General features: G+C 42.6%; 1 protein-coding gene across 2 annotated transcripts in view; it reads left to right on the top strand.

Moving 5' to 3' along the window:
- zeb2b (zinc finger E-box binding homeobox 2b) overlaps positions 1-10,653 on the top strand; it is an 85,236-nt gene extending 74,583 nt beyond the window's left edge. The window contains exons 6-9 of one of the 2 annotated variants that reach the window (XM_070855518.1): positions 1,522-1,630; positions 2,428-4,439; positions 6,561-6,663; positions 8,513-10,653. In XM_070855518.1, coding sequence (XP_070711619.1) covers positions 1,522-1,630; positions 2,428-4,439; positions 6,561-6,663; positions 8,513-9,084 — 2,796 coding nt within the window. In that variant the 3' untranslated portion in view covers positions 9,085-10,653. Of the gene's footprint in view, positions 1-1,521; positions 1,631-2,427; positions 4,440-6,560; positions 6,742-8,512 lie in introns of both variants that reach the window. The other variant, XM_070855517.1, reaches the window with a different exon arrangement.
- Positions 10,654-12,121: the final 1,468 nt, after the last annotated feature.

Raw genomic sequence — 12,121 nt, 5'->3', positions numbered from 1 at the left:
AAAAAACACGTGAAATATATCACTTTGAGTGATGTGTTTAAAAATCAAAATGAACATGTATTCATGTGAAAATGTACATTTGGCAATTAACAACTCAGGAGGACTCAGGAGCAATCAGATTAACATAAAGAATAATGTCCTGATAGGTAAACATGTGCTCTGCTGTTCTGTCTCGTATGTTTACAAGCCTTAATACTCCTCCTCCTCTTAACCAATTAGCTGAAATATGACTAATTAGAGGTTATACATATGCAAACATCCAGTCGGGTCCCCGCCCACAACCAGCAGTGGTGGTGTTCACACCGACAACGAGCCATGGAGGAGAGATGGAGCATTTTGCTGGTGCCATTCACAATTAAGAGTGCGGAGCGATTGTGCCTTATTAGCAGTGGTGGCGAGGCTAAACTTTACCGGGCAGGGGTCCTCAAGGGGGAAGTAAGGGGATGGTGGTGGTGGAGGTGGGGGCGGAGGCACCGAAGCAGCTGTTGCTGTTTGTTTATGCAACTCAGCAACATACGAGCGGTGGGGTCCCTCTCCGGCGCTTGGCGGGGCCCCCGACTCTCTCTGCTTGATCTTTGAAGGTTGGGGCTGTTTGAACAATTCCTCCCAGTCCTCCCAGTGTCCTGCGCGCCACCATCTGTCTCCCCAGGAATGTGGGTAGAGTCAGCACACACCCCAGCATTTGTCAAGGCTGAAATGGGAGGAGGGAGTCGCTGTGTTTTTCACCCTAGTGAGCTCAGAGAAAACGTGTCTTTTTTAATTTACTAACCGTTTAACGTCCTCGACTCCCACTTGGAATTAATTGTTTCATAAGTGACAAGCCAGGTTTACAAACCCGGTGTTGTTGTTGTCGCTGGGTATTATATTTTGATTTTTTTTTTTTTTTTTTTTCTATTCAGAGAACAGGCCTTGTTTGAATTGCAAATTTGATGGATTGCAACTGATGTTTACCTTTGAACAGCAAATCAAGGCCGGGCGTATACACTCTGTTCTGTATCCTAAGATTATTAGAGAGACATTCAAAACCCAATTACTATAAGACATTTGAAACTGTTCTGAAAAAGTACAAAGTCTAATTCAAATGGAGTGAATACAGGTATGCAGGGTGAAAGAGCTCACAAATGATTGTGAATACCTTTCAGACTGATTAGGCCCAAATTAATGAAAAGTAGATCAGATTGGGAGTTCTAATGAAGGGGAAACGCTCTAAAAAAAGACTCTTTTCATTTATTCTATTTTCTGGGCTGCCAAATTCTAAAGGCAGTCCTCCTTTGGCTGAAGAGCCAGGAAATTAAAAGGTATGTGATTCTCTCTGTTATCGCCGCCGCTGCCTGTAGTCGCTCAACGGAGGTGGGAGTAGAAAGCCAAGATGCTTCGTTGGCCACAGGAGTTGTTTGGCTTGTTGCTTGTTGTCATGCCGACCGATTGTGATTATTTACTGAACTCTCACCCCCATGATGTTTGTGCATTTTTTCAACATGAATCTCTCTTTCTTTCTCTCTCTCTCTCTCTCTCACACAGCACCAACTGCTCAACCAAGCAGCCGGTAACCGCAAGTTCAAATGCACCGAGTGTGGCAAGGCCTTCAAATACAAGCACCATCTGAAGGAACACCTCCGGATTCATAGTGGTGAGTAGCGCGAGGAATGTTGCCCTGCTCTTTGAATATTCACAACCATGATTTAAGAACACCGTGAATTCGGAGAAATTCCTTTTGGTTTATTTTGGACCCTCCCTGCTCTTGATGGACACTGAACTCTACTGTGTTGCTAATCAGCACACTTGCCAAAAACAATATTTGCGTAGAAATGCGTACGTGTGTGAAACATATCTGTGAATTTCAGTTCATTTGTTAGTTTATTTGTTGGGGACAATGTCCATTGATCAGCAGAAAAACTAAGGCAGAGTTAGCTCAAAAGGTTAATTTTCATCTGTTGCTGTTGGCCAGATGCTGAAATACCACATAGACATGAATGAAATTTATATTGTTATGAAATTAAGGATTACAAAAACACAGATGAGGACGGTACAACACACAAATAATGTACTTAGTGACCTTTTTTTTTTTTCAGTTTCACTTGATTGACCTTTTTGTATCACTACGACATCTACTAAATGTTTTCTTGTACCATTGATTGCTTATTTGACTCCACCAAACCTTAATTTCCTTTAATTAATTTGGGCCAATTTATGACTGCACTACATTCCTTGTATATTATTTTCCATCTCATTTACTTTCATTGTATTTTTGAAAACATTTGCTATACAAATCATCTTTTGCAAATGAGCAAATTAGATGTTGACCTTACGCTAGGGCATTGATGGCTGTGCAGTGTCCCCTATAAATAAACAAATTAACTTAAAAACAGTTTGATCAGCCTTTCATTCTTGTGTCAGACATCTCACACTATATGTATTTTGTTTCAGGTGAGAAACCGTATGAGTGCCCCAACTGCAAGAAGCGCTTCTCCCACTCTGGCTCCTACAGTTCCCACATAAGCAGCAAAAAGTGCATTGGCCTGATAGCTGTCAATGGCAGGATGCGCAGTAACATGAAGACAGGCTCCTCCCCAACCTCTGCCTCCTCCTCACCCACCAACTCCGCCATCACCCAGCTGCGTCAGAAGCTGGAGAACGGCAAGCCACTCGGCCTCCCCGAGCACAACAACCACCTGAACATCAAGACAGAGCCGCTTGACTTCAATGACTACAAGCTGATGATGGCATCTCATGGATTCGGTGCTCCTGGACCATTCATGAATGGAGGCATGGGTGGGAACAGCCCACTGGGAGTCCACCACAACTCCACCGCCCAGAGCCCCTTGCAGCACCTTGGGATGGCCGGGCTTGAGTCGCAGCTCCTGTGCTACCCAGGGCCACTGGGAAACAACCTGAGCGAGGTGCAGAAGGTTCTTCAGATCGTGGACAACACTGTGTGCAGGCAGAAAATGGACTGCAAGCCAGAAGAGCTCTCCAAGCTCAAGGCCTACATGAAGGAACTGGGGTCCCAGGTTGAAGAGCAGAAACAGGTGCTGACACAAGCGGGGGCTCAGGTTGGCCTTCCACTCGTCAATCACAATGGCGCCACCAAAAGCATCATCGACTATACATTAGAAAAAGTGAACGAAGCCAAAGCCTGCCTCCAGAGCTTGACAACAGACTCAAAGAGACAGATTAGCAATATCAAACGAGAGAAATCCAACCACATGCTTGAAGGAGGTGTGGATGAGAAGGTGCAGGAAAATAACATGTTTACACCTTATGCTTGCCAATATTGCAAGGAAACCTTCCCCGGGCCAATACCTTTGCATCAGCATGAACGCTACCTGTGTAAAATGAATGAAGAGATCAAAGCCGTGCTGCAGCCCAGTGAGAACTTGATGCCCAACAAACCAGGGATATTCATGGAGAAGAACACCCACTTATCCTCCTCCATGATGTCTGAGAAGGGACTCATTGGGCCCCTTAACCCTTACAGGGACCACATGTCTGTGCTGAAGGCATACTTTGCCATGAACATGGAGCCCAACTCGGAGGAGCTGCTCAAGATTTCCATAGCAGTCGGCCTTCCTCAGGAATTTGTCAAGGAGTGGTTCGAGCAGCGAAAGATGTACCAGTACGGCACTAACAGAACCCCACCACTAGAGCACAGGAACAACATGGATATGGTTGTCGGAACAAATAACCACCACACTCCACCAAAAGACTCTTTGGCAGCTAGGTCACCTGTGTCTCTACTCAAAGCTACTGACCGCATCACATCGCCCTCCATAGCAGAGCTCCATAACAACATTAACAACTGTGACAACTCGCTCAGACATTTGAAAAACCACCAGTTCAGCGGCAACGCCAAACCCACAGGTGAAAAGTTGGACCACTCCCGCAGCAACACCCCCTCCCCGCTAAATCTGTCGTCCACATCTTCCAAAAACTCTCACAGCAGCTCCTACACTCCAAACAGCTTGACTTCAGAAGACCTGCAGGCTGAGCCGCTGGACCTCTCTCTGCCGAGACTAATGAAGGAACCCAAGCATGCACTGACTGTCAAAAGTAGACCTAAAGTCAACAGCATTACCATTGACCATAACAGCGTCCCCTCTCCACGAGAGCACTTCGAAGAGCCTTTGAACTTAGCCTATCTCAAGAAAGATTTCTCAGGCTCTGTGAACAACGGAAACCTTGAAAAAAGCACTAGCCCCATCTTCGGCATTAACCCGTTTGCTGCCAAACCCCTGTACACATCACTTCCACCTCAGAGCGCTTTTCCACCTGCCACATTCATGCCCCCCATGCAGGCCAGCATACCGGGTCTCAGGCCCTATCCGGGCATGGATCAAATGGGCTTCCTACCACACATGGCCTACACTTACGCAGCAGGGGCAGCTACCTTTGCCGAGATGCAGCAGAGGAGAAAGTACCAGCGGAAACCAGGTTTCCAGGTAAATAAGCCACCTGTGGTTTCGTAAGCCCCAGGCTCACTCAGATTCCCTAAAATGATCTGAACTAATTCCTGTACTAATTAAAGACGACTCCAGAGTCAGGAGAGAGAAACGCTCACCTGAGGTAGACTGAACTGGCAAAGGCGACGGAGATAAACAGCTGTGACATGAGCCTGGGGTGGGACAAAAAGTCAGGCGTAGTTGTCATGGAGGAAAGGAGCATTTTAAAGTTTCAGATGTTTTCAGAGCAAGATATATTGGTGATGATAATTAAACTCATATCAGTCAATAAAAGGAGGGGATGAGCCAATTTTACTTGACAGCTTTAGTTTTGGGGTTTTTGTGGGGGGGCGGGAGGTGTTGTGCCTAAAGTTAGTGAACAATTTTGATAATTTAACAATCATATTAGTAATTTATCCAGCAAAAAATGTGAAATATTTGCTGCTTCCAGCATCTCAAATCAGAGGATTTGTTACTTGTCTGGCTTATGATATTATAAATGAAATATCTCTGGGTTTTGGACTGCTGGTTGGAAAAATAAATAGGTAATTTGAAGATGCAGTATTGGACTCTGGAAGCTATTTTCTGACATTTCATTAACTAAACAATTGATTATTCCAAAATATTATCTACTGATTAATCAAGGATAAAAATAATCGTTAGTTGGAGTCCTATTTGTATAATTTTTACAGCCTGTAATTAAGCATGTCTCCTATCTTAGTCAGCCTTAATGGAGTTTAATTTGTAGATTTTTGGTAATTGTGCAGTAACAATCTGTTTTACAGGGTCTTCCCCCCCCCCCGAACTTTAAGGGTGAATATCTGTATGTTTAACTTTTTACCCTCAACAAAGTCCAGTTTAAGCATTAAAAACATAAAACAGCATCAGCTTCAAATAAATAACAGGAACGATATTGGCCCTAAAATCTCAGCAAAGCCGTAATTGTTACCACTCTGCACTGTAAATTTTACCCTCTGCTGTGTGTGGAATACATTAACGCCCCTGACTCCAGTCCTCTTTGAGCGCTGGCCTGAACTCAGATATTTTGTTATTAAATATGGGTGAAAGGCCTTTGTAAAAATGACAAAGGTGAGCCCCGGAGCTGTGCACTTCTCTGAAATTTCCCATCGCAACTTAGCTGCATTTTAAAGAGAGCCACAGCCAAAATGAGCTTCTACATGTGGATTAATAATGCACAGTCTCCATGTTCATTACCACTGAATGCTGAAGGCTGTTTAACATAGAGGGAACCATTTTGATGAAAAAAAGTATTAATAATGTTTCCTATTCTAAGTTATTAAATTAGATTTTAAAAATACAGCTACAGGCGTTTAGTTCAAATTGATTGCAGAGTGATAGTGGTCCCTTCTTAAAACACAGCGCAGAGCTGTCCTCACATTATCACACGTATATTCATTAAAGAAAGCTTTGGTAGCTCAATATTGGCCATTAAGGTACACCTTCTGATTTTAATCATTATGAGTTTGCAATTTCAAGAATGGCTCACTGTGCCTCCTCTAATGTTGTAATATTGTTCCCCATCTATTCATGTTTAAGACTAATCTTCATCATAAAAGAGAATTTTAAAGGAACGTGCAGAATTAACACTCCTGTACAAAATTAGACCACACTGAATACACCATTATGGCTGAGTTTCATAATGGGGAGCATGTCAGTTATAGATGGGTGATATTACTCCAGAGCTGAAAATTTTATAAGAAATCAACGCTGCTATGTGCTGCTAATTAAAGATGCATGAGAACATGTAGCATAGTGTGGTTGTTTGGGAGGTACAGTTCAGTTTACTGCTTCATCCGCTGACATAAAGAGCCACAGAAGACACTTTCTTTTAGCTTTAAGTGGCTTTTATTCAAACAAAAACAGTATTTGCACTCTCACACATCATGTACGTGCAGTGTTGTGACATTTATTCCTAAAATACTTTAATTTTTTTTACAATTAGCACATGAGCACAGATAGACAGAAGTCCCATCAAGGGATTATTTAGTTTTCTAGACATTCATAATGACGTCAACCCACTGTTGCACACACCAAATTCATTTTTCTTTCTTTGTTTTGTTTTCTCTTCTTTTTTTTTTGTTTTGTTTGTGTTTTTTAAAGGGGGACCTGCTCGACGGTACACCAGATTACATGTCAGGGCTGGACGACATGACAGACCCCGACTCCTGTCTGTCGCGGAAGAAGATTAAGAAGACCGAAAGTGGTATGTACGCGTGTGACTTGTGCGACAAAACATTCCAGAAGAGCAGTTCCCTTCTAAGACACAAATATGAACACACAGGTATATACTGTTCTAGACCCTTATTTTAAACCCCATGCTTTTTTATGTTTTAAATGTTTGTGTTTCCAAATCTTATCAGTCTGAATATATATATTTTATGTAACCCCTTTTTCTCTTTCTTTCCTTCTCTGTTTAACCCCTAAGTTGTATATGTAAACCAACACCTAACGTTTTTCTTCATTAACAGGGTTGAGATGCCAACGAATGAGTTGATTTCATATAAGTTTGACTTTGGCAGCATGTGATGTGTTTAAATCTTTGTGTGTTCTTTCCTAAAATGTTAAGAGATGTTTGTGATTTTGAAATGTGTAATCTGTAATTAATGCAGGTAGGCAAGCAAAGGGAGACTTCAGCTAGCTTTTCAAGTGATTGTGCTCTTTATTTTCTAATCATATCCTGCTGTATTAAGCATTTTGCTATCTTAAAAGACACACATCAATTCACCTAGATATATGAAGCCAGCAAAAGGCCCCTAATGCCTTTATCGGCCCCATTATTGGCGATAGATCACATCAGCGGAGTAGTGCTCAGAAGCTTCAGAGCATGATAACAAGTCTTTCATTATAGTTATTATACAGAGATCCCCTTTCACTAGGTTGCATCATTTATTTTATCCACTATCTGTAGCAGAGCGCTCAGTGCTTTATGCAGCCTTCATGTTATCTGGTCGGACATAAAAGGGAGGGAGGGTGCACCGTCAGAACAGTGCGCTGAACTCTTTAAAAAAGGGTGCGTTATCTCCTGAACGCCCCTGCATCTTGCTCAGAACGCAGCGCTTTCATGTTCGTGTCGCTGTGTGTTGTTTTTAACAATATTATGAAGCTCAGAAGCGCAAAGAAGTGCAGTCGAAACCGGCCAGATGTCGGACAGACGTGCAGTTTGAAAGCCCGTTGGCCTCAGTGTCAGAGGAGAGTCGTGATTTGCAGCCATATTTCCACACGTGTTGAACAGCAGTGACAGTGTTTCAAGCCATAATCAGATCTTTGGTTATTAGTAGTCGTTTTAGAAAAGTTTCAGGTAACTTTGGCTCTTAGAGGAGATCCAGGGTGAGGAGGTTTAGCTTGGTGAGCAGTGAGTGTTTTGGAGTAACGTCTAAGTGTAACAGCAGCCGTGTGGCCACAGTACAAGCTGGAGGACATTTATTTAGCCCGACAGTTTATGGCCCCGCGTCATAAAACTATCTCACCCTGCCCTTGCGGCCAGCTTGGGTTTCTCATTTCTGCCTTGGCATCCAAAGCGTCCCGTCATACTTGCTAGACGGAGGAGCCCCAGCCCAAAACCTAATGGAGGGCCAGGCGTTACCATGAACTTGAATTGTGTTCGGAGATAAGCAGAACAGCCCCTCGGAGCCTCCCTCCTCCGACCCGGCCCATCTCAGATTTATTTACCCCTTTGTCGCGCCTTCTCTGTTTGTTTGCTTTGCAGTAGTTTATTTATGTTGCATTCATCAGTGTGGCACGCAGGCCTAAAATAAGTAGTTGAGGTTGAGTTTCTCCATGCTTTAACCACGGGAGGGAATTTCCATAATGTAGGCCCGCGAATGCGAGCACACTTTCTCATCGTGCTCGCAATTTGAATAAACAAATAACCCTAAGTCGTGAGTCAAAGTTGGATTTAATGCTCCGTGATGTCATTTTACTCCATGCCATTCAATTCATCAGAGTCTTTCCTCAACGTTTTGCTTTTATTCTGACTTGTGTGATTTGTTGTAGCAGCCAGACAAGTAAGGCAGGCGACTCACGTCCCCGTTCTGTGTTTTGTGTCTCCGCAGGCAAGAGGCCACACCAGTGCCAGATCTGCAAGAAAGCCTTCAAACACAAGCACCATCTCATCGAGCACTCCAGACTGCACTCAGGGGAGAAGCCTTACCAGTGCGACAAGTGCGGGAAGAGATTCTCCCACTCGGGCTCCTACTCGCAGCACATGAACCACCGCTACTCCTACTGCAAGCGGGAGGCCGAGGAGCGGGAGGCGGCCGAGAGGGAGGCCCGTGAGAAGGGCCACCTGGAGCCCACTGAGCTGCTGATGAGCCGGGCGTACTTGCAGGGCATGACTCCTCAGGGTTACCCGGAGCTGGCGGAGCGCGAGGCCATCCTGAGGCACGATGCCGTGAACGGAGGGATCAGAGAGGGACGGAAGGAAGTGGACGGAACGTATGCGAAGATCGGACGGAGGGAAGATGAGTTTGAGGAGGAGGAGGAGGAAAGCAAGAGCATGGACACAGACCCGGACACGTTGAGGGACGAGGAGGAGAACGGAGAGCACTCGATGGACGATAGCTCGCTGGACGGCAAAACGGAAACCAAATCGGATCACGAGGACACGATGGAGGACGGCATGTAATCGGCTACGACGTTTGAAAAGCTTCCCATCTTAAGAGTTTTATGTTTCTCTTTCGGTTCAGTATTCTTACCTGCTCGGGTTAAAACGCAGTGTTTTAAGCCGTAAGTGCACGTGCCTGAAGCTTCCGGGAAGCTTTCTCTGACAGACTCCTCGGGGGGGGTAAGATGTCTGCCGAACAAGACATGGACTCAAAAATCAATCTGGAGGAGGCTTTGAGGGAAGGGAGGCATGGGTTTGTGAAATAAGCTGCATTATGCAAACCGAACAATGAATAAATGAATACATTTCAAAAAATGTACAGTACTAAGGCCTAAAAATATGTGTGGTGCTAACCTCCTCAAATAAACCCCCTTGTGTTCCATAGTATTTATAGCACAACTAGTGACTTGTACAAATTGCACTCCGCTTCTATAATCATGAACAAAAATAATAAAAAGTATTGCCTATGTATATATTTATACAGTGTTGGAAAAAGAGCAGTAGTGTCTGCACTACAGTCCTTCGATATTACCTTTGTTATCACCTACCTACCTACGGTGTCGTCTTTAGTTTTGCCATGTTGCCCGGCCACAAAACATCTCCAGCCACACTATTTTAGGCCTCTTGAATCAACTTCAAATGAAGGAATTTAAACAAAAGACTGTATGAAGGAGCTTAGAGGATTTTTTAAGAGGATGAAGTTTTAAAGAGACCTTCATTTTAAGGGAAATTACAGTTTATGGACAGATGGTATGGGGGAAAAAATGAAGGACAAAGCCTTTGTAAGGTGTTTTTGATAAGAAAAAAGAAGCCTTATATGCAAACCTTTTAACCTGTGTGTTTTCTGCAAGTGCCACCCTCGTATTGTGTAAAAGGAAGGTTAATTTTTTTCACCAGCTTCAGTATTATGAAATGGTTCACCGTTGTTCTTTGAAGCACCCGTGTCAGTATTAAGACTTATAGGCAGCAGTTTCTTAGTTTACATTATGTTGTGCAATGTTTTCTCAGTTTCTTTTCTTTTAACTTTGTCAGTATTACACCAAACCATTTTTGGAAACAACAAATTGCATTCATTTTATTTGTAGGTTGAAAAAAAAAAAAAACATTATTTATGTGGCCCATTTTATATTTCCTAATTTTATTTATTTCATACTGTTGTGTACAGTACTATAGTTCTTCAATATATAGATATATTTTAGTAAAAAGGAACATGGTGTCGATCATAGGGGCAAATTTTACGTAAAGAGAGCATTTATTGTGTTTTGAAACATTGTGAAATGCGAAGTTTAATCTTATTTTATTTTATTTCCTTTATTTTCCAGTTACTGGAAAATTCCAAATTTGGGAACTTTTATACAATTGTGAAAACACTGTATTTTCGACTGAAAAATTCCACTTTCTTCATCTTTGTTTCTTTTTTTAAGCTAAAAAAATGAAGAGGGACTGTTAAATACTATGTATGATATCATGACTGAAGAAGAATCTTTCCTGAAATGTCTTTGTAAAAGTATTATTGAATTCTTAATTTGTAATTTCTCTTGAAAATGACCCTGCTCGAATAAAAGTAGCCAAATTACAGAGTACCAAACCCTCAGCGCTTCATGTTTATTCGGAGAGAAGAAACGGTGAGGTTCGCTCGGCAGCGCCAGGCGAGACTCACTTTAGATTTTCTCCAAAGTGAGAAAAACCGGAGATCTTTCTCATCTCATATCCAGTTCCTCCAAACACCACTGCTCTCATTATTATGTTAATTGCATACAGTTTCTTTTTATTTTTTCAAATGGATCAAAGTGAGCTGACCCTGGCCCTGCTGCTTATTACGTCTCATTCAGATGATGAAGTAAAACCAAACATATATTCTTCATCTTTCCACCTGGATTTGATCTACACTTTTTAACCCATCACACCACAATGAATAACAGCAAGTATTTAAAGAACAGAGATATTTTTCTTATTGCCAACCAATCCATTAAAAGACCAAAACCAACAAAGCATTATTAAGAAGTTTCGTACCAGCTGATTTGGAGTCAGTCCCACATACGCCATCCTGCCACCATTAATACTGATTAAAGCGCCAAATGTGTATTAATCCGCCATTGGAAATAGTCCCCAACAAACACACCCTCCTGTTTTCAGTTATTTTTGCTAAAAGCTACAGTGGTCAGATGTTTAAGGAGATCACTGAGTCTGTTTTAAAACTAAACTTATAAATTTGTGACCCATTTTGGATGATTTATGTTTAGTATTTTTATGGGATTTGTTCATAATAAGAAAAGTACAGACATATATCAGCCGTGTCCTCTGAACATGCAGTGAAACAAAAACAGAGATGTTGAAAGAGTTTCAGTTTAATGGGTTTTAGCGATAAAATACTGATGACAACATTGTTTGACTTCATGGAATATATCTCAGAAATGTGTTTTTATTCACATCAAGCAGCTGCTGACCTCAGTTTTGACAGCATAAGGCATCCTGTAGAGGGTTTTATCAAGAGGCACCTTGAGCTGATGTGTGTATATCATAGTGGGAATGCAGCCGACTCGTTTAAATTTGGATTCAAATAGCAGAATAATTTACAGACGAATCAATAATAAGAACAAATTCACCTGCACCCACTAGAATACCAGTTCTTTTGTGCTCTGCTGACTGAAAGATCCAGGATCTCTCGGCCATTTCTCCTTTTCCTAATCTCATTTGGAAACTTTATTCAGCCCTGACAGGTGGACTCCAGCAGCGTAGTCCTCTCCACTGAAGGAGACGCTCGACTCCATTAGCCACTCACACTGCGTTATGCAGATTAAAAGCAACATCAAAAGGCCGAGATGAAAGCGCTAAAGGTTGAGCGATGCCAAACATCAGAACACGCTTTGCATATTCCGATTTTCCTATCGATCGGCGTGCCATCGGATCATTTGCAGACCATCTCGCAGATAAAAGCGGGGTCTTAAATGATTAGCTGATGAATTTGATAATGTGCTGTGAACCGCCTCAACAAATACACATGTGAAAAATGAGCGCGCGTGTCAAGACGAGCAGGGAGGGAACCCTCTGGAGAGTA

The sequence above is a fragment of the Pempheris klunzingeri genome, chromosome 24 (assembly GCF_042242105.1).
Source record: "Pempheris klunzingeri isolate RE-2024b chromosome 24, fPemKlu1.hap1, whole genome shotgun sequence".
NCBI classification, from domain to species: Eukaryota; Metazoa; Chordata; class Actinopteri; order Acropomatiformes; family Pempheridae; genus Pempheris; species Pempheris klunzingeri.
This window is presented reverse-complemented; position numbering and strand designations above follow the sequence as displayed.